The sequence below is a fragment of the Oncorhynchus clarkii genome, chromosome 15 (assembly GCF_045791955.1).
Source record: "Oncorhynchus clarkii lewisi isolate Uvic-CL-2024 chromosome 15, UVic_Ocla_1.0, whole genome shotgun sequence".
Classification (NCBI taxonomy): domain Eukaryota; kingdom Metazoa; phylum Chordata; class Actinopteri; order Salmoniformes; family Salmonidae; genus Oncorhynchus; species Oncorhynchus clarkii.
In genome coordinates this window covers 13907391-13930908 of record NC_092161.1, presented here as the reverse complement: position 1 = coordinate 13930908, position 23518 = coordinate 13907391, and the positions used below count along the sequence as shown (strand labels likewise).

General features: G+C 42.7%; 1 protein-coding gene across 2 annotated transcripts in view; it reads right to left on the bottom strand.

The window, feature by feature from the left end:
- LOC139366920 (RAB11-binding protein RELCH homolog) overlaps window positions 1–23518 on the bottom strand; it is a 64727-nt gene that overhangs the window by 24442 nt on the left and 16767 nt on the right. For both annotated transcript variants that reach the window (XM_071104674.1, XM_071104675.1), the window contains exons 3-16: window positions 21570–21641; window positions 21382–21434; window positions 21110–21223; window positions 20834–21016; window positions 20628–20722; window positions 19662–19934; window positions 19441–19516; window positions 19178–19273; window positions 18938–18961; window positions 11124–11236; window positions 9238–9328; window positions 767–838; window positions 404–544; window positions 143–307 (exon numbers count right to left, since the gene is read on the bottom strand). In XM_071104674.1, the coding sequence (XP_070960775.1) occupies window positions 143–307; window positions 404–544; window positions 767–838; window positions 9238–9328; window positions 11124–11236; window positions 18938–18961; window positions 19178–19273; window positions 19441–19516; window positions 19662–19934; window positions 20628–20722; window positions 20834–21016; window positions 21110–21223; window positions 21382–21434; window positions 21570–21641 (1568 nt within the window). The remainder of the gene's footprint in view (window positions 1–142; window positions 308–403; window positions 545–766; window positions 839–9237; window positions 9329–11123; window positions 11237–18937; window positions 18962–19177; window positions 19274–19440; window positions 19517–19661; window positions 19935–20627; window positions 20723–20833; window positions 21017–21109; window positions 21224–21381; window positions 21435–21569; window positions 21642–23518) is intronic.

The following is a 23518-nucleotide window of genomic DNA, read 5'->3' as shown; positions in this document are numbered from 1 at the left end:
GAAATGAAGAGCGACAGAGAGAGAGACAGAGGAGAGTTAGAGCTTCTCCATCTAGACTGATCAACCTTATTGATCCATTGAGATCAAAAGCACATTTTTTCTTACACATGTCAAATAACCAAAGCCCTGTGGGACTACCTACCTTGAGAAGTTTCTCTATGCGGGCCAGCAGAGAGGGGATGAGAGTGGTCTGGAGGATTCCCAGCTCTGTGGTCCAGGCAGCGAATGCTGGGATGAACACCTGGTGGATAGCACTGACCACCCTCTCCGATGGGTCACCGAGGGACAACAACATCAACTCAAAACCCTGACCGCAACATGAACACAACACAACCACAGTTCATTTAACCAAACACAACACCGGTTATAAAAGCCTTTTTCTAACGCACGTACACACACACACCTGGGAGTACTTGTCAGGGTCGTCGATGTATCCCATGATGATAGCGAGGCTTTTGACCACGGCCTCTCTGACCATGTCTGCCTTGTCTTCAGCCAGCATCTGCTGCAGCATGGACAACACCAGCGAACTACGTATCTCCTTCTGTTAACACAAACACATAGGCAGAGTGAGAACACACACTCAGCTACACGTGTGTGTGTGTCTAACAGGCAGATAAGCTGTGTGATAACATGAGTTTAAGTACCGGTGTGTGTGTATGTATGTGACAGAGAGAGACAGATCGTGTATGTATGTGACAGAGAGAGACAGATCGTGTATGTATGTGACAGAGGGAGACAGATCGTGTGTGTGCGCGAGTCTTACAGGCAGGTAAGATGCTAAGGCTCCACAGGCCTCTGCTACCAACAACCTCCTCTCTGAATACTTATGGTTGATCTGGAGAGAGAGCGAGAGCGAGAGAGAGAGAGAGAGAGACTGTCTGATCACAGCTAAACTACATTGATCCTCAAAAGAATAGACATGGAAACAACCACACATTCACAGCCCAGTAAGATGTACAACATCAGAAATTAATACAGCATGCAGACCTGATGGCATCCTAAATGAGATTCTCAAACACACTAGATCAAAATTTCTACTGGCTATATTAAAACGGTTTAATTTGATCCTGAGTGTAGGTTATTTCCCTGACATCTGGAATCAAGGACTCATAACCCCAATCTTTAAGAACGGAGACAAATTTGACCCCGACAATTACAGAGGCATTTGTGTGAACAGTAACCTGGGGAAGGTTTTCTGTAGTATTATAAATGTAAGAGTTGCCTTAATCAGCACAATGTCTTGAGTAAAAGCCCAATTGGATTTATACCAAAACATCACACGACTGATCATATTTACACCCTACACACCCTAGATAAACATGTCCACCAAAATAATACCAAAATATACACTTGCTTTATCGACTTCCAAAAAGCATTTGATTCTATTTGGCATACAGGACTGTTCTACAAAGTTATTGAAAGTGGTGTAGGAGGTAAAACATGACATAATTAAATCAATGTATACTGGCAATACGTGCAGCATTAAAATTGGCAAGAAAATAACAGAATTCTTTAACCAGGGGTGGGGCCTTCGTCAGGGTTGCAATCTGAGCCCTGCACTCTTCAATATTTACATCAACGAATTGGTCACTATTCTAGAACAATCCTCAGCCCCTGGTGTTAGTCTCCACAATTCAGAGGTTAAATGCCTACTCTTCACAGATGACCTATGCCTGCTGTCACCCACAGCACATGGCCTACAGCAGAGCCTGGACCTGCTAGAGCAGTACTGTCAGAGCTGGGCCCTGGCAGGAAACCCCAAAAATACTAAAATAATTTCCAGAGAAGATCCAGATCCCAGGGAATTAGACCAAAGTTCACAATTGGTACAAAATATATAGAGTACTGTACACACTACAATTACTGAGGTTTAAAAATAAGCTCAACTGGACACCTTAATGAGGCAGTGAATGAACTGAGAGAGAAAGCACGCAGGGCATTCAAATACCTGTGGGGTCCAAATGAAAAACAAGATTTCATCAAATGGGACAAACACCCCATTGAAACCTGCATGCAGATTTCTGTAAGATTCTCCTACATGTCCAGAGGAAAACTACAAACAATGCATGCAGGGCAGAATTAGGCCAATATCCACTAATAATAAAAACTCAAAAAATAGCAATTAAGTTTTGGAAACATCTAAAATACAGTGACCCACTCTCATATCATTACCAAGCCCTGCAATGCCAAGAGCTGAGCAAAGAAAAGAGTCCCCTCATCCAGCTGGTCCTGGGGCTGAGTTCACAAACCGGTTCTACTAACACACTGAAGCCTCAGGACCAGAACATCCAATCAATCAGGATAAAACAAATTACAACACAGTCAAAACAAAACTATATTGATTATTGGGAAACACAAACACAAGCACAAAGCAAAATGCAGTGCTATTTGGCCCTAAATCGACAGTACACCGTGGCTAAATATTTGACCATGGTTACTGATCAAAACCTTAGAAAAACCTTGACAAAGTACAGGCTCAGTGAGCACAGCCTTGCCATTGAGAAGGGTAGACACAGGAAAACCTGGCTCCCTGTAGAGGAAAGGCTGTGCAACCACTGCACAACAGCAGAACCTGAGACGGAGCTGCATTTCCTGACAAAATGTCAAAAATATAAAACAATTAGAGTGTGTCATTTCCCCAAATGTGAAACCCTTATTCAAGGTTTTAAAGACCTCTCTGATGAGAGTAGGCTACCCGTCCTGTTGGGGGAGGATGCAGAGAGCTGTGGGTTGGCAGCGCACTACATTGCTGCCTGCCATAAGTTGAGGGACAGTATCTGAGTGACCAATCAACCTGCACATGTACTCTACTGTATGCTTATTGTTATTGTTGACTGTATGGTTATTTTCATATTGTAAATATCCAAAGTAAGCTTCGGCAATATGTACATTGTTACATCATGCTGAGAGAGACAGACAGACAGACAGACACAGACACAGACAGAGACACACAGACACACAGACAGACATAGACAGACATAGACAGACATAGACAGACAGAGACACACAGACAAACAGGGACACACAGACAGACAGAGACACACAGACAGACAGACACAGACACACACAGACAGAGACACAGACACACACAGACACACACAGGCACACACAGGCACACACAGACATAAGCTGCTGAGTTCTTCTGCCAAATATAGAATTAGAGTTGGATAAATGTAGATAAACCTGGATTCCCCACCCCCCCCCCCCCCCCCCCCCCCCACAAGGACATATTGGATTCTACCCTCTACATCAAATCAAAATTCCATACCTAAAACCTTGATTTTGGACAAAATTACCTGAATGGATTCTTACTACCAAATATTATCAAGAAAAAACTTATAACAAACAAAAACCTGCAGAAGAAACACAGCGGAAACCTGGACACACCATCAAAACAAAACTGAGTGAGTAACGTTCAATAATCTCTAGGTCATTTTCTTATATAAAGCTAAGTAAATAGGCTACTAAACTACCAAGCTGCTAGGACAGAACTGACCTGGCTGCAACTTCAATTAGCACGGAGGTGTGAAACGAGATGTGTGAAATCTCGAGTCTAACAATGGCAGCAGAGTTTCACAGCCTCCCAGAACCAAACAGAGGCCTTTGATGTCAGTCCCCTGCTCCATGGCACATGCCTGGGCAGATATCATCACAGTACAGTAGCCCTTGGATATTAAAAACACTACACAAATAAGTACAAAACAAGCTCCTCAAGGACAATCCAGAGACCATATTTGCTGACTGCTAAAAAGAGGGGAACATAAGCAACTTAATTTTCCACACAGACCATCCCCTGGTTATGGCACAGTGCTATAAGAGCACTACTCCTATGTCAAGAGAGAGGGTATTGGCCCAGGGTGGAAACTCAGAATACTAGACATTGAAGAAATAGAAACAACCTCTCAACGTGTACAAGTCTGGAACAGTAATGGTGCAGGGCCTCCTCTAGCAGATCCAGCAGGACTTTTACGGGATCAAAGACAGAGCACAGCAGGACAATATCTCTCTCTGTGACGAATCCACCATCAGTCTGATCAACTCATCAAACAGTCCTGTATACGAGGATAGTCTCCCCCCTGCACTGAACACACCTCTTCAAACTGTCCTGCAGACGAGGATAGTCTCTCCCTGTAGACGAGGATAGTCCCCCCCCTAGCACTGAACAACACACCTCTTCAAACTGTCCTGCAGACGAGGATAGTCTCCCCCCAGCACTGATGACACCTCTTCAAACTGTCCTGCAGACGAGGATAGTCTCCCCCCAGCACTGATGACACCTCTTCAAACTGTCCTGCAGACGAGGATAGTCCCTCCCCCAGCACTGAACAACACACCTCTTCAAATTCATCCACACCCCAATCAGCTGAGACCACCCCAAACAAACCCCAGCCACACCCTATATAGCCCCCCCCAGATGAGACCAATGCCCCTTCTGTCCCCCCTGCAGCAAGGACCTCAACATGACAGCAGGACATATGCCCACGCCGTGAGCAGAGCAACAGGCCCAACCCCCACTAATACATCCCCCCAAGCCTCATCCTGCGACCTAAGAGGTCTGTATCAGATGCTCAACGCGCTCTGCTCACACCTACTGTGATGGTCCGAGCCTAAACCACACTAGACACTATGGAACACAAAGATTTTACTATCTCATGCTGGAATATACAAGGTCTGAGGTCATCTGCCTTCGGCCTAAAGAGCAGGAACCCCGACTTCAAAGAAATTGAAAATACAGACATTGTAACCCTACAAGAAACATGGCATAGAGGAGACAAACACACTGGTTGCCCTCTAGGTTATAGAGAGCTGGTAGTCCCATTCACCAAACTACCAGGTATGAAAAAGGGAAGAGACTCAGGGGGTTTGCAAATTTGGTATAGAGCAGACCTAACCCACTCTATTAAATGAATCAAAACAGGAACATTTTACATCTGGCTATAAATTAATCAGGAAATGATACCAACAGAGAAAAATGTCCTCCTGTGTGCTACCTATATCCCCTCATTAGAATACCCATACTTTATTGAAGACAGCTTCTCCATCCTAGAGGGGGAGATCAATCATTTCCAGACCCAGGGACATGATCTAGTCTGTGGCGACATAAATGCCAGAACTGAACAAGAACCCGACACCCTCAGCATACAGGAGGACAAACGCCTACCTGGAGGTGACAGCATTCCCAGCATTCCCTAACCAACAAAAATGGGTCACAACTCCTGCAGCTCTGTTGCATGCTGGGTATGTACATAGTTCATGGTAGGCTTCGAGGGGACTCCTACGGAAGGTACACCTATAGCTCATCCCTTGGCAGTAGTACTGATTACTTTATCACTGACCTCAACCCAGAGTCTATTCGAGCGTTCATAGTCAGCCCACTAACACACCTATCAGAGCACAGCAAAATCACAGTCTACCTGAATAGAGCAATACTCAATTTTGAGGCATCAAAGCCAAAGAAACTGCACAAAATGAAGGACAGTAGCGTAGAAACCTACCAAAAAAAAAATATTAGGCAATAACAAATTCAAAGAGAAAACAAGACACTCACAGCCAACGTAAAAATACACGATTCCAACATGGATTGTCTACTCAGGGAAAACAGGGCGATGAAGGAGACGCTACTAGACATACAAAGTTGTAGTATGCGTGAAAATATATTTTTTTCTGGTATTCCTGAGGACGCATCCAATAATCCAGAGGGCGCGATCAGAGAATTCATGAAATTCGCATTGAAACTTCCTATATAGACTCTAAACAAGGTGGCTTTCCAACGGGTACACAGACTTGGAGCTCGGAGCAACATGACCAATGGTCGCCGACCGATCATCGCCAAATTTGAACACTACCAATAGAAGGAGCTGATCAAGAGCAGAGGAAGGGAGCTTAAAGGGACCAAATTCAGTCTCAATGACCAAGGGAGATAAACAAACGTTGTAATAGACTGTATCCGGTACAAAGACCGCAATGGATGGATGGTAGGCGTGCCTTTCTCATTGTGGACTAACTCTTTATAGATGGACAGCTATTCCCGAGACAGCTCCATAACACTGTGGCTGTACTAAATTCTACAGGGACTTCAGGTTACAAAAAACTGTTTAAAATATGTGAACACTATGAAGTGGATATGAACACACACGTACTCAACTACATGCTTGCTTACACATGTGGACTTATACATACACACACCTGACCTCGCTCTCTTCTCTCTCTCTCTAATGCCGAGAACTGTTTTATAATTTAATGTGTTTATTTTTTGTTTATCTTTTTTATATATTTGTCTACAAGTTTATATATGTTTACAACAAGCAAGGGGAAGATATCAGAATAGGGGCATTGGGGAATAATAACATATTGTACGGAATACATTTGTCCTGTAGTGAAGCCGTCTCCAGAGTAATGCAAGGTCTCGTTCATGATCATGTGAAACGTCAATTCCTATGGAAATACTGAGGTGTGTTTTTCAATGATGTTAAAGGTCATTATGATGCAACTATGACGGTGATACGATATGGATTACAATTATGAATATTAATGCTATACGCACTACATGTCACACGCATAGACACTCAAACATGCAGAGTTAATATTCATTTGGACATCACACATTATAGTCTTACTCTTATACAGACGTAATACACACTCTCATTATATCATATCCAATATCATACACAGCAACCTACTCAGATTTGTTACACACATAATTTGTCAACATTTTCTAACATCTGTGCATTGGCTCACAGGCAAACAGGCAAGGGAATAAAACAAATATTGCTAGAACCTATTTCTTAAATTCTAAATATCAGACATTTGAAAGCTCTAGTTTTGACCTTCATAATACCTCTGATGGCAGTAACTTTACAAGCACGAATGATGGTCAATTTAGACTGAGAATAGTATCTAGTTATGGTAAGGGGTGAAATAAGTATAGCTAGTTATAATTGTAACGGTTTGGCAGATTATAAAAAAAGATGATCAGTCTTTACATGGATAAAAGAAAAGGAATATAACCTATACTGTTTACAGGAAACTCAATAAATCCTTAGATGAAGTTTAAAAAGGAATGGGGTGGTGAAATACTCTTCTGTCATGGACAAAGGAACTCAAAGGGTGTGATGATATTAATTAACAAAAATTTCGATCTAAATGTGCAAATAATCAGGAATGATTCGCAAGGAAGGTGGATTCTTTTTGAATATGAAAGTGGACGAAGAAGAGATTTGGCTCATTAATCTATATGGTCCAAATCAGCATGATCCACACTTCTTCGAAAACATTTATACCAATTTATTGAACTTACAGACAACAAATGATCTAATCATTATGGTAGAAGACTATAACACAGTGTTAAGTACTTCAATGGACCTTAAAGGTAATCACTCTACAAACTATCATCACCGTGCCCTTAAGGAAATCACAAATATTATGGACACATTAGAAATAGTGGATATTTGGAGACTAAAAAACCCTGACCTAGTGAGATATACATGGAGGAAACTTAATCAAGCTAGTCGTCTTGACTACTTTCTTGTCTCTTTCAAAGGTTAAAAAAGTTAATAAGGAGAGAGACAGAATGCGATCGGATCATCATCTAATTGGTATTCACATAACTCTTATATATTTTCCACGTGGACGGGGATATTGGACATTTGATCGAAGTTTACTGGAGGACAACTTATTTTTAACTAAGACAAAATATCTAATAACTGAATTTTTCCAGTATAATATAGGTTCAGAAAACCCCCTTAATGTTTGGGATATGTTTAAATGTACCTTCAATTCAATATTCATCAATAATAAGAAAGCAGTTTCTGGCTAAAGAGACAAGATTAACAAGGGAAATCCATTAACTAATAGTACAGGTAGATAGAAATAAAAACAATACTACAGAGATACAAAATAAGTTGGAAGAAAAACAAAAAGAACTGGAGGAACTTATTCAAGAACGATCTAATGTAATCTATTACAAAAATAAAGCAAACTGGATGGAATATGGAGAAAAATGCACAACATTCTTCCTGAATCTCCACTACAGGAACGCTAACAAAAATAATTTCCAGAAACTCGTTACTGAAGACGGAGTCATCTATGATTTTCCAAATGATATTTTAAGAGGAAGCTAATTATTTCAGGCAGATGTTCTCTTTTTCGTCTCATCCTCTCCCACTGAATGAAGATTACGGTAAGGAATTATTTCCAAATAATATAAAAAATGGAAAATTAACAAAATGTACAGAAAGATCAGTGTGAAGGCCAAATTACAGAGGAAGAACTTTGAGGCTATTAAATCCTTTCAGTCTGGACAACCCCAGGGCTTGATGGCATACCGGTAGAGGTATATCAAGTATTCTTTGATATACTAAAAGCTCCATTATTAGATTGTTTTAACTACTCCTATAGAAATGTTAATCTGTCTGGTACTCAGTAGAAATGTCTGATTTCTCTATTATTTAAACAAGACCCAGATGGCAAATATAAAGACCCGGTCTATTTAAAAAACTGGAGGCCCCTACCACTTCAATGTTGTGATGCAAAAATACTAGCAAAATGCATAGCACTCAGAATTAAAAGTGTTTTTACCAGGTATTGTTCATCCTGATCAGACAGGTTTTTTACATGGACGATACAGTGGAGATAATATACGACAACTACTAGAAATAATAGAACATCATGAAACATATAAGAAGCCAGGACTGGTATTTATAGCAGATTTTGAAAAGGCATTTCTTAAAGTAATACTGGATTTTATTTATAAATGCCTGGATTTTTTCGATTTCAGTAATTATCTTATTAAATGGGTCAAATGTATAGCACAGGTGTAAAATAGTAAATAACAGCTACTTCTCAGAGAGTTTTGAATTGTCAAGGTGTTAAACAAGGGTGTCCGCTGTCACCATATCTATTCGTTATGGCCATTGAAATGCTAGCTATTAAAATCAGATCCAACAACAACATTAGAGGATTAGAAATCCAAGGCTTAAAAACAAAGGTATCCATGTATGCCGATGACTCAAGTTTTATATTAAGTCCACAAGCTAGATCCCTGCAATGTCTCATTAAAGATCTAGATAACTTTTCTGTACTCTCTGGACTAAAATCTAATTATGATAACTGTACAATTTACATATTGGATCCTTAAAAAAAAAAAACTTTTACATTACCTTGCAGCTAACCTATAAAATGGGCTGATGGTGAAGTAGGAGAGAAAGAGAGAGAAAAGGAGGAAGGAGTAGATACCTGTTCCCAGCATTGTGGTAGGAGTTCAGCCTCAACTCTGGTAGGACCAACATGTCTGGCAAACGCCACACAACCTGTTAGGATCATCCGCCTATAGACATACATACACAACCTGTTAGGATCACCTACCTACAGACACAACCTGTTAGGATCACCTACCTATAGACATAACCTGTTAGGATCACCTACCTATAGACACAACCTGTTAGGATCACCTACCTATAGACATATAGACACAACCTGTTAGGATCACCTACCTATAGACACAACCTGTTAGGATCACCTACCTATAGACACAACCTGTTAGGATCACCTACCTATAGAAACAACCTGTTAGGATCACCTACCTATAGAAACAACCTGTTAGGATCACCTACCTATAGAAACAACCTGTTAGGATCATCTACCTACAGACACAACGTGTTAGGATCACCTACCTATAGAAACAACCTGTTAGGATCACCTACCTATTTAAACAACCTGTTAGGATCACCTACCTATAGAAACAACCTGTTAGGATCATCTACCTATAGACACAACCTGTTAGGATCATCTGCCTATAGAAACAACCTGTTTGGATCACCTACCTATAGACACAACCTGTTAGGATCACCTACCTATAGACACAACCTGTTAGGATCACCTACCTATAGGATCACCTACATATAGACACAACCTGTTAGGATCACCTACCTATAGACACAACCTGTTAGGATCACCTACATATAGACACAACCTGTTAGGATCACCTACCTATATACATACAGACACAACCAGTTAGGATCACCTACCTATATACATACAGACACAACCTGTTAGGATCATCTGCCTATAGAAACAACCTGTTTGGATCTACCTATAGACATACAGACACAACCTGTTAGGATCACCTACCTATAGAAACAACCTGTTTGGATCTACCTATAGACATACAGACACAACCTGTTAGGATCATCTACCTATAGACATACAGACACAACCTGTTAGGATCACCTACCTATATACATACAGACACAACCTGTTAGGATCATCTGCCTATAGAAACAACCTGTTTGGGTCTACCTATAGACATACAGACACAACCTGTTAGGATCACCTACCTATAGACACAACCTGTTAGGATCACCTACCTATATACATATAGACACAACCTGTTAGGATCACCTACCTATAGACATACAGACACAACATGTTAGGATCACCTACCTATAGAAACAACCTGTTTGGATCTACCTATAGACATACAGACACAACCTGTTAGGATCACCTACCTATAGACACAACCTGTTAGGATCACCTACCTACAGACACAACCTGTTAGGATCACCTACCTATAGACACAACCTGTTAGGATCACCTACCTATAGACACAACCTGTTAGGATCACCTACCTTATAGACACAACCTGTTAGGATCACCTACCTATAGGATCATCTACCTATAGACATACAGACACAACCTGTTAGGATCACCTACCTATAGGATCATCTACCTATAGACATACAGACACAACCTGTTAGGATCACCTACCTACAGACACAACCTGTTAGGATCACCTACCTATAGACACAACCTGTTAGGATCACCTACCTTATAGACACAACCTGTTAGGATCACCTACCTATAGGATCATCTGCCTATAGACATACAGACACAACCTGTTAGGATCACCTACCTATAGACATACAGAAACAACCTGTTAGGATCACCTACCTATAGACACAACCTGCTAGGTAGATGATCCTATAGACACAACCTGTTAGGATCATCTACCTATAGACACACAGACACAACCTGTAGTTAATAAACACACACACACCATCAAGATCATCTATGATCATCAGTCTAGAAACACAGAGATAACAGCTAGGTATAAAATCCGACACCTCTGTTCGTCGTCAGGTCTCTTGATGAGGTTGAAGAGGATGTGAAGGAGCTGGTCTCTCTCTTTAGGCTCCGGGTGGAGACATGCTGTACACAGGATGAGAGGAATCAACTCCTAGAGAGACAGAGAGAGAGACAGAGAGAGACAGAGAGAGATTAGAGAGAGAGAGGGAGAGAGAGAGAGAGAGAGAGAGAGAGAGAGAGAGAGAGAGAGAGAGAGAGAGAGAGAGAGAGAGAGAGATTAGAGAGAGAGAGATTAGAGAGAGAGAGAGAGAGAGAGATTAGAGAGGGATATGAGAGAGGGATGGAGAGAGAGAGGGAGATTAGAGAGGGATATATAGAGAGAGAGAGATGGAGAGAGGGATGGAGAGAGAGGAATATAGAGAGAGAGAGAGATTAGAGAAGAGAGAGAGAGAGAGATTAGAGAAGAGAGAGAGATTAGAGAGGGATATGAGAGAGGGATGGAGAGAGAGAGATTAGAGAGGGATATGAGAGAGGGATGGAGAGAGAGAGAGAGATTAGAGAGGGATATGAGAGAGGGATGGAGAGAGAGAGAGATGGAGAGAGAGAAAGGGATGGAGAGAGAGAAAGGGATGGAGAGAGAGAAAGGGATGGAGAGAGAGAAAGGGATGGAGAGAGAGAAAGGGATGGAGAGAGAGAAAGGGATGGGGAGAGAGATTGATGGAGAAAGAGGGGAATGGATAGAGATCAGCTTGGAGTTGTGGCTCTTTGGTTTAAGCAGGGGGCGGGGCAGTCAAACAGCACAGAAAGGGTTTGCAGGCCAGGGGTGGGTGTGGGGGGCAAAGGTTAAGAGAGAGGGAGTTTAACAACAACACTGTAATCCTCAACAGAAACAGAACGATGGTCAAATGAACTGGAAAAGATGTGCAGTTATGTACATCCATGTATCAATGTCTCATGGTTTTATAATATGAATGACTGGTACCCCTTGGTTTAGACCAAGTTCCTACTAAAATGTGGAAGACACATTTCGGTTGAATGCATTCAGTTGTGCAACTGACTAGATATCCCTTTCCCCACTTCAACCTTGTTCTATTCCAGAACCAGTGAACCCTATATGACATTGTTCTATTCCAGAACCAGTGAACCCTATATGACATTATTCTATTCCAGAACCAGTGAACCCTATATGACATTGTTCTATTCCAGAACCAGTGAAGTCAAACCTATATTTAAACCAGGGGTGGCCAACTACAACCTATCGCAGAGCGACACCATGGTAACATATTTAAACCAGGGGTGGCCAGCTAGGACCTATCGCAGAGTGACACCATGGTAACATATTTAAACCAGGGGTGGCCAACTACAACCTATCGCAGAGCGACACCATGGTAACATATTTAAACCAGGGGTGGCCAACTACGACCTATTGCAGAGTGACACCATGGTAACATATTTAAACCAGGGGTGGCCAACTAGGACCTATTGCAGAGTGACACCATGGTAACATATTTAAACCAGGGGTGGCCAACTACGACCTATTGCAGAGTGACACCATGGTAACATATTTAAACCAGGGGTGGCCAACTAGGACTTATTGCAGAGTGACACTATGGTAACATATTTAAACCAGGGGTGGCCAACTACGACCTATTGCAGAGTGACACCATGTTCAGTGCAAATTAAGTCATTTTAGACTATTGAGATGCAGCCCAGTCACTTTAATAATGTTTACATTACTCATATCACATCTACAGTGAGGAGAACAAGTATTTGATAACCTGCAAAATCGGCAGTGTTTCCTACTTACAAAGCATGTAGAGGTCTGTCATTTTTATCATAGGAACACTTCAACTGTCAGAGACGGAATCTAAAACAAAAATCCAGAAAGTCACATTGTATGATTTTTAAGTAATTCATTTGCATTTTATTGCATGACATAAGTATTTGATACATCAGTAAAGCAGAACTTAATATTTGTTACAGAAATCTTTGTTTGTAATTACAGAGATCATATGTTTCCTGTAGTTCTTGACCAGGTTTGCACACACTGCAGCAGGGATTTTGGCTCATTCCTCCATGCAGACCTTCTGCAGATCCTTCAGGTTTCGGGGCTGTCGCTGGGCAATACGCACTTTCAGCTCCCTCCAAAGATTTTCTAATGGGTTCAGGTCTAGAGACTGGCTAGGCCACTCCAGGACCTTGAGATGCTTCTTACGGAGCCACTCCTTAGTTGCCCTGGCTGTGTTTCGGGTCGTTGTCATGCTGGAAGACCCAGCCACAACCCATCTTCAATGCTCTTACTGAGGGAACGAGGTTGTTGGCCATGATCTTGCGATACATGGCCCCATTCATCCTCCCCTCAATACGGTGCAGTCGTTCTGTCCCCTTTGCAGAAAAGCATCCCCAAAGAATGTTGTTTCCACCTCCATGCTTCACGGTTGGGATGGTATTCTTGGGGTTGTACTCATCCTTCTTCCTCCAAACACGGCGAGTGGAGTTTAGACAAAAAAGCTATTTTTGTCTCATCAGACCACATGACCTTCACCCATTCCTCCTCTGGATCATCCAGATGGTCATTGGCAAACTTCAGACGGGCATGGACATGCGCTGCCTTGAGCAGGGGGACCTTGCGTGCGCTGCAGGATGTTTGAGACTGTGGTCCCAGCTCTCTTCAGGTCATTGACCAGGTCCTGCCGTGTAGTTCTGGGCTGATCCCTCACCTTCCTCATGATCATTGATGCCCCACAAGGTGGGATCTTGCATGGAGCCCCAGACCGAGGGTGATTGACCGTCATCTTGAACTTCTTCTATTTTCTAATAATTGTTGTTGCAACAGTTGTTGCCTGCTCACCAAGCTGATTGCCTATTGTCCTGTAGCCCATCCAAACCTTGTGCAGGTCTACAATTTTATCCCTGATGTCCTTACACACTCTGGTCTTAGCCATTGTGGAGAGGTTGGAGTCTGTTTGATTGAGTGTGTGGACAGGTGCAGTTAATACAGGTAATGAGTGGAGAACAGGAGGGCTTCTTAAAGAAAAACTAACAGGTCTGTGAGAGCCGAAATTCTTACTGGTTGGTAGGTGATCAAATACTTATGTCATGCAAAGGGTATATAACAAAGTATTGAGATAAGTATTTGGTCAATAACAAAATATTATTTTCCACCATAATTTGCAAATAAATTCATTAAAAATCCTACAATGTGATTTTCTGGATTTTTTTCTCCCTCATTGTCTGTCATACTTGAAGTGTACCTATGATGAAAATTACAGGCCTCTCATCTTTTTAAGTGGGAGAACTTGCACAATTGGTGGCTGACTAAATACTTTTTTGCCCCACTGTATAAGTATTGATTGTAAAGAGAACAGGTGGCAGGCAGTTTTACTGTTACACTAATTCAGTCAGTCATCAAAGTCAAGCGTCTTTTGTTCCTAGTCACGTGTCCATGGTGTGGAGAGTGTAGAACTTAAAAGGTGCGTCTTTGAGCTGGCAGTGGGAGGCCTACAAACAGTAGGAGCACAAAGGTGTGTGTGTGTTGATTCTGGCTGTCTAACGGACACAGAACAAAGTCCATACCCCCTGCCACCGAGGCAGAACAATCTCTTTTCTTCATCTTGTTTTTCCTACATTTTTGGTGGGAAGCCAGATTCTTCATAACTGTCAGTAGATCAGTAAAACAACAACTGTGATATGCAAATCACATGGACTGTGTGGTGAGCCCACCTGACTCCACCAACCACTCCTCCGCACACACCAGTGTCACACACAAACACACCACAGTGTCGCACACAAACACACCACAGTGTCGCACACAAACACACCACAGTGCCGCACACAAACACACCACAGTGCCGCACACAAACACACCACAGTGCCGCACACAAACACACCACAGTGCCGCACACAAACACACCACAGTGCCGCACACAAACACACCACAGTGCCGCACACAAACACACCACAGTGCCGCACACAAACACACCACAGTGCCGCACACAAACACACCACAGTGCCGCACAAACACACCATAGTGTCACACACAAACACACCATAGTGTCACACAAACTCACACACCACAATCTCATAGATGAGTCGAACCATAGCGGACTTCAACAAGCAATAGACTAAAGGTGTCCACATGCTCCCAGTCAAAACGGTTTGGTAGAGTTTGTGCGTACAGTTGACGTTGGAAGTTTACATACACCTTAGCCAAATACATTTAAACTCAGTTTTTCACAATCCCTGACATTTAATCCTAGTAAAAATTCCCTGTTTTAGGTCAGTTAGGATCACCACTTTATTTTAAGAATGTGAAATGTCAGAATAATAGTAGAGAGAATGACTTATTTCAGCTTTTATTTCTTTCATCACATTCCCAGTGCGTCAGAAGTTTACATACACTCAATTTGTATTTGGTAGCATTGCCTTTATACATTTGTTTAACCTGGGTCAAACGTTTCAGGTAGCTTTCAACAAGTTTCCCACAATAAGTTGGGTGAATTTCGGCCCATTCCTCATGACAGAGCTGGTGTAACAGTCTGGTTTGTAGGCCTCCTTGCTCGCACATGCTTTTTCAGTTCTGCCCACAAGTTCTGTAGGGTTGAGGTCAGGACTTTGTGATGGCCACCCCAATACCTTGACTTTGTTGTCCTTAAGCCATTTTGTCACAACTTTGGAAGTATGCTTGGGGTCAATGTCCATTTGGAAGACCCATTTGCGACCAACATTTAACTTCCTGACTGATGTCTTAAGATGTTGCTTCAATATATCTACATAATTTTCCTCCCTCATAATGCCATCTATTTGTGAAGTGCACCAGTCCCTCCTGCAGCAAAGCATCCCCACAACATGATGCTGCCACCCCCGTGGTTCACGGTTGGGATGGTGTTCTTCGGCTTGCAAGCATTCCCCTTTTTCCTCCAAAGATAATGATGGTCACTATGGCCAATCAGTTTCATCAGACCAGAGGACATTTCTCCAAAAAGTATGATCTTGGTCCCCATGTGCAGTTGCAAACCGTAGTCTGGCATTTTTATGGCGGTTTTGGAGCAGTGGCTTCTTTCTTGCTGAGCGGCCTTTCAGGTTATGTCGATATAGCACATGTTTTACTGTGGATATAGATACTTTTGTACCTGTTTCCTGCAGCATCTTCACAAGGTCCTTTGCTGTTGTTCTGGGATTGATTTGCACTTTTCGCACCAAAATACATTCATCTCTAGGAGACAGAACGTGTCTCCTTCCTGAGTGGTATGACAGCTGCGTGGTCCCATGGTGTTTATACTTGCATACTATTGTTTGTACAGATGAACGTGGTACCTTCAGGCGTTTGGAAATTGCTCCCAAGGACGAACCAGACTTGGAGGTCTACAATTTTTCTCTGAGGTCTTGACTGATTTCTTTTGATTTTCCCATGATGTCAAGCAAAGAGGCACTGAGTTTGAAGGTAGGCCTTGAAATACATCCACAGGTACACCTCCAATTGACTCAAATGACGTCAATTAGCCTATCAGAAGCTTCTAAAGCCATGACATAATTTTCTGAATTTTTCCAAGCTGTTTAAAAGGCACGGTCAACTTAGTGTATGTAAACTTCTGACCCACTGGAATTGTAATACAGTGAATTATACGTGAAATAATGTGTCTAAACAATTATTGGAAAAATTACTTGTGTCATGCACAAAGTAGATGTCCTAACCGACTTGCCAAAACTATAGCTTGTTAACTTCTTGCTCCTACTTGAGACGTCTGCGTCTCAAGTAGGAACCTGGAAATGCAAATGCGATACGCTAAATGCTAAATGTGCTCGTTAAAACTCAAACGTTCATTAAAATATACATGTAGGGTATTGAATTAAAGCTACACTCGTTGTGAATCTAGCCAACAAGTCAGATTTTTAAAATGCTTTTCGGGAAAAGCATGAGAAGCTATTATCTGATAGCATGCAACACCCCAAAATGCCTGAAGGCGACGTAAACAAATTAATTAGCGTAGCCGGCGCTACACAAAAACGCAGAAATAAAATATGAAACATTCATTACCTTTGATGATATTCTTTGTTGGCACTCCTATATGTCCCATAAACATCACAAATTGGTCTTTTTCCCGATTAAATCCGTCCATGAATGCCCAAAATATCCATTTGTATGGCCTGTCTGCATCACGAAAAAAGCTCTCTTCCAACACGCAAAGTCATGTTTAAAAATTATATAAGTTGCCTATATTCTTTGACAAAAAACTTCAACCTACTTTTATAACCCAACTTTAGGTATTTGTAAACGTTAATAAGTGATCAAATTGATCACTGGGCGATCTGTATTCAATAGCAGCTACAAAAGAAAACAGTGTCCATTTTTCAATCTTCCAAAATCGATTGGAGGTAGGCTGGATGGAATCAAGGATCTATTCGTAATGTCTCAATGGATTTTTGTCAATGAAAATGACGTCGTGTGGAAGCTGTAGGAATTGCATCCGTCTCCATATTAAATTTGGTTTCCTTTAAATAATCCATGAAAGGGGCGCATGGATACTTTTTTCAGATTTCAGTGACCAGTTTCTTGCGCTTTTCGATGAAACACACGCTCTGTTATAGTCACAGCCGTGATTTAACCAGTTTTAGAAACTTCAGAGTGTTTTCTATCCACACATACTAATCATATGCATATACTATATTCCTGGCATGAGTAGCAGGACGCTGAAAAGTTGCGCGATTTTTAACAGAATGTTCGAAAAAGGAGGGGGTAGGATAAAGAGGTTGAAATGTGTGGAGTGGTTAAAGAACTAGTTTTAATGACTCCAACCTAAGCGTAGGTAAACTTCTGACTTCAACTGTATATTATGATGACATTTTGTGAGGGTTTTGTTCGTTTTGGACATCGGTGGGTTTTTTTGGGCTGTTCGGACACATATTTTTTTCTGGATGCAAGCTAAAGTTCAGAGCCAAAGTTCACCTCCACTCGTCAGTGATTGGTCAACAGTAGGGATTCTTCAATAAATTATTTGTTGTCATTCCACAAGGAGCGACTCATTTTTCATGCACATTTTTTTCTTTGAGAAATACTGCATCAAACATCTTAGTTAGATGGAAAATTACACAACTAAGATCTCCTCTGCAAAAACATCCAAATGAATGACAACTCCAGAAATCTATCTTAGATTAATTCAGACTATTTTAAGGAAGTGTTTACTGGCTACTGCACATCAAGATGGACAAACAGTACTATTGCCTCTTTTTCGGTGGTGGAAGTTGGAGTCTTGTTTTAAAGTGTAATGCTGTTGATTGTTGATGTCATGAACATGTAAAGGGGCTGACATCCATAACAGTATATTCCTTTTTTTTTTTTACCTCAACATAGTGTGAAATACATACAAACAGTAGCCTAAATGTAGGATCATTTTGCTGCGGGAGATTCTGGATCTATCCCCCACAAGCATTACAATTACAATGGCGTTTTCATTGATTTGGTCGAGTTCGATTGATCCCTTTACCGCATAACTCTTAATTACTGAAACTAGCCATTACCCCTAACGGCAGGTAGCCTAGTGGTTAGAGCGTTGGACTAGTAACCGAAAGGTCGAATCCCCGACCTGACAAGGTAAAACTCTGTCGTTCTGCCCCTGAACAAGGCAGTTAACCCACTGAATTTGTTCTTAACTAGTTAAATAAAAATAAATAAATAAAAACTCATTTTAAAAAACATAAGCTTTTTCATACATTATCAAAATACTAGCATGGCTTTGTCCTGCTCGACTTTCAGATGAGACTGATGTGTGTTTGTAGCCAGTGGCGTGGGCCTGTGTTACACTTGGATGTGAGGTCAGGTGAGGTCATGCAAATGTGGGCGTGTCCAACTCACCTGGCACAGGTGTGCAACCATTCTCTAGGAGCAGAGAGGCATGCACAGAGCGAGACAAAGAGTGAGAGAGTGAAAGAAAGACAAAAGAGAAAGCAAGAGGACAAAAGTGGAAGAGAGGGGGAAGGAGAGATGAGAATTTGTGAAAAACAGTGGAGACAGACGTTGAATTCCAAACTAAAGACAGAAAGAAGCCCGTGTTGATGGGAGGATGGGGGAGGAGGGGGGAGATGAGGGAGGTACCTCTCGTTTGGCCAGGAGGACATTGGGGACGATGTGAGGGAGACAGCGACCCAACATCAGCATCACACTCTCCTCATTGTCTGCTATCCTCGACACCTAAGCGGGGGGAAGAGAAGGCTAATATTAAAGAGCGAAATACACATTTTGATATTTCACTGCTCTGAGGACTACATAGTTCAATGGTTTCAATAGTAATATAATATACTCTTAAACATAGAAAGCTGACACTATGGTCATGTGACTGATTAGGGGTGACCTCTGACCTCTTCCCCCAGACGACTGTCAGCTGACATCTTACAAAAGGACAACAGGGCCTGCTGGAACGCTGGTGACAACTTCCTGTCAATGAACACAAGGCGAAAAGATGAGAGTGAACGACAATCAAGCTCATTCCAGTCAAGAGAAATAGAATGAGTGTTTATTAAAGGCCACTGGCTCCATCTACAGGTCACACTGAGAAACTACACTATATCTTCAGACTAACCTGTTGGGCTGGTCAAACACCACCGTCCCTCTGCACTTCAGCTTGGCATGGGGTTGTGTAGAGGTGTGTGTAGGGGAACTGACGGTCTGAGTGGGGGGGTTGCCCTCAGTGTGGGGTTTGTCAGGTTCTGAGGCTCTCCTGATGTCCAGGTACTGACCGTTGTCCAGGGGGGACCGGGGAGGGGGAGGTGTGGATGAGGAGGAGAAGGAGTTGAGATGTGAGCCCTGGTCAGGAGGAGGGGGACACACAGTCCTTCTGAGGCTTTGGATCTCACTGGAGGAGAGAGAAAATAAATCAGAATAGCTGTAAAGTTGTAAGGATTGCAGCCTCCTGAATAGGAGTGGCAGGTAGCCTAGTGGTTAGAGGCAGGTAGCCTAGTGGTTAGAGGCAGGTAGCCTAGTGGTTAGAGGCAGGTAGCCTAGTGGTTAGAGGCAGGTAGCCTAGTGGTTAGAGGCAGGTAGCCTAGTGGTTAGAGGCAGGGTAGCCTAGTGGTTAGAGGCAGGGTAGCCTAGTGGTTAGAGGCAGGGTAGCCTAGTGGTTAGAGGCAGGGTAGCCTAGTGGTTAGAGGCAGGGTAGCCTAGTGGTTAGAGGCAGGGTAGCCTAGTGGTTAGAGGCAGGTAGCTTAGTGGTTAGAGCGTTGGGACAGTAACTGAAAGGTTGCTAGATCGAATCCCCGAGCAGACAAGTTAAAAATCTGTCGCTCTGCCCCTGAACAAGGCGGCTAACCCACTGTTCCTAGGCTGTCATTGTAAATAAGAATTTGTTCTTAACTGACCTGCCTAGTAAATTAAATAATAATAATAAATAAATAGGCCCTGGGTGGACAGAGAGCTGATTGCTGAAATGCCAGTTCAAAGTTCAAGGGATAAAGGTCACATGCTGTGGCAGTGACATTTTCAAATCTAGCATCTGTGACCACATAGGGTGGAGTGTAGAGCCATTACCCCATCCTCTCTCAACACACACCTCTGTAGTTTCTTGATCTGGTCAGCCAGACTCTGTTTTTCCTCGTTCAGTAGACTGATCTGATACTCAAACTCCTCAACCATCTCAGTGTGCTGCTGAAAGAGAAACAGAGAAGAGGATTTAGTAAACATTGTGAATGGAGAGAAGGTGTATAGACTAAATCAGTCTGAGGGGATTGTTTAGAGCTCCCTATCTCGCTCTCCTACCTGCTGCAAGAGATCAGGTTTCTGGACAATGTAGTTCCCAGTGAGCTCGCCTGCCTCCAGCCCCACGGATACATCCACTGTATCCCGCGGCGACGGAAGGGCGGATCCACAGTTCCTGTAGATCTGTAATAGATCGGGAGGCTTCGGAATGTTCAGGCCCACGTCGTCCCACAACTCAAAGTCCTGAACGACCGTACAAGATGGGCTGATATGTTTATATACTGTATAGAGCCTTATATGGCACATTAAATACTTGAGCGACAAATCAAACATTACCTGGTCATCATTTTCATCAGAGAATGTGATGGCCGACAGTTTGTACTCATTCTTTAATAAATATTCATTCACAAGAAAATTTAAGGCTCGCTTCTCCAGTGGGCGGATAGGTTCCTAAGAATATAGAGACAGATGAAACATCAATTAACTCGAAAAGTCACGTTTTTCAACAAACTGTAGTTTTGAAGAAACATTGTGCATTCGCTGCAGTGGTACTCCACAACTGCACTTCATACAGTGACTAACAACGTGTAGGAGAGAGTCCGGCCTACCTGAATCTCAGAATTTGATTTGTAGTTCTTGTTTCTCTCCCGAGTGTCGCTCTCTAGAAAGACAAAGCAACAGAACAGATGAACCCTTCCATCCCAGTGAAAGAGGGGAGGAGCTAGAGAGAAGCTCCATAAAAAGAGAGAGATGATAGAGGGATGACATGGAGGAGTAGAAGTGTTAAGTACGCCACCTGCTGCCTGAGTCAAGTTGGCGCGTAGAGCCTGAATGGTCTCCTTGGCTTTCCGTAGCTCAAACTCCAGCACTGGACAGGAAGTGACATCACAACACACAGGAAGGAAGTGCATCCAACCAAGGAGCAGGAACAAACAAACAAAAAGATGGCCATGAAAAAAAATTGAACAAAAAAATTACCAAAATAACAACATGTATTGTAAGAAGCTGAGGCAAAAAATAAATAAAGAGATTGATAAAAAATAAAAACAGGAGACAAACTATGGGGTCTAATGAACGCATGCAGCAGAGGATCCTGGGATAGCTGACTAATGGAGAGTCCTTCAATCTATATGAGTGTCTAAGGCTGCATCCCAATAGTCTAGTGGCTTCCTCTCCTCGTCTCCTTTACTTCATCTGCACTGATCTGAATACACAGGACAGGTGAAAGCAACATGGAGGACACCTTCTGGGAATCTGCTTTCACCTATCGTGAGACAGGGAGAGGAAACCACTCTTCTCTATTGGGATGCAGACTATAGAATATGCTAATAGCTGTCTGACCAGGGATTTTACAATCAATAGATAAAAAAGAGAGTTTGGAGTGGCGCTTCTGGCATTGTGGTTGGTCAAACAATTAGTGTTTTAATAGGATATAATATTAGGCCTATGCATGGGAGTGGATACGATAGCCGCTAATTACCCTATGCATTAACAACACTTACAGGAGAAAAATACATGTCTATGAATTGTAATTACATACGCTACATTGAGGCGTCTAAAACCTCAAGCCATTTCCCAGTTCAAGTTTGTCTTTAGACAGGAAGAAATCCACACGGGAGGAAGAGAAGCAATGGAGACCAGAGAGGACATGTTGCATGGCTGTGCACCAAAGATCTGCCGCTTCAGTAGGTCAAGTCTGTCCCAGTTCAACAGGAAGCGGTCCAGACAAATTTTCCCACTGCTGATCAAGAGCGCACAGGATGCAACAAAACGGAAACAAGATGAAGAACAAAAGTGAAGAAAAAATTTAAAAAAATAAAAGCTAAGCTAAGAAAGAAGAAAGCAGAGAGCTGCTAGCCTAGAGGAGTGTTGTCCAGTATTGGAGCCACTGGGATGGGATCATAACAGCCAAAACACCCAGAGTCAGACAGCTGGGGGAGACATGTTGGGACGAGGGATGGAGGTGGTGGTTTAGGGGGGAGATGCCGAACCACAGGGAGGAAGGGATGGAGGAAGGGCAGGGGTGGAGGAGTAGAGGGTATGTGGTTGTGGAGAAGGGACCACAGGGAGGGAGGGCAGGGGTAGAGGAGTAGAGGGTATGTGGTTGTGGAGAAGGGACCACAGGGAGGGAGGGCAGGGGTGGAGGAGTAGAGGGTATGTGGTTGTGGAGAAGGGACCACAGGGAGGAAGGGCAGGGGTGGAGGAGTAGAGGGTATGTGGTTGTGAAGAAGGGACCACAGGGAGGGAGGGATGGAGGAAGGGCAGGGGTGGAGGAGTAGAGGGTATGTGGTTGTGAAGAAGGGACCACAGGGAGGGAGGGATGGAGGGAGGGCAGAGGTGGAGGAGTAGAGGGTATGTGGTTGTGGAGAAGGGACCACAGGGAGGGAGGGCAGGGGTGGAGGAGTAGAGGGTATGTGGTTGTGAAAAAGGGACCACAGGGAGGGAGGGCAGGGTGGAGGAGTAGAGGGTATGTGGTTGTGAAGAAGGGACCACAGGCTTGCTCTGCTGCATGGTTCCTGGAGAATCCTCCAGACCTCTCATCTTACAAAGCTAAAGGGTTGGAATTGACATTTGGCATTTTGCCATTCAGAAAAGGAAAGATAACAGGCCAATTATAAGTCACATAAAGAGATGAGTTTAGATGTGGAGCTCATGGTCCTGTTATCAGCCACATATAAACAATAAGACAGAACAAATTCTGAAGAAAGAAAATCCCAATAGTACTTTGCATTTTATTCACAGTAC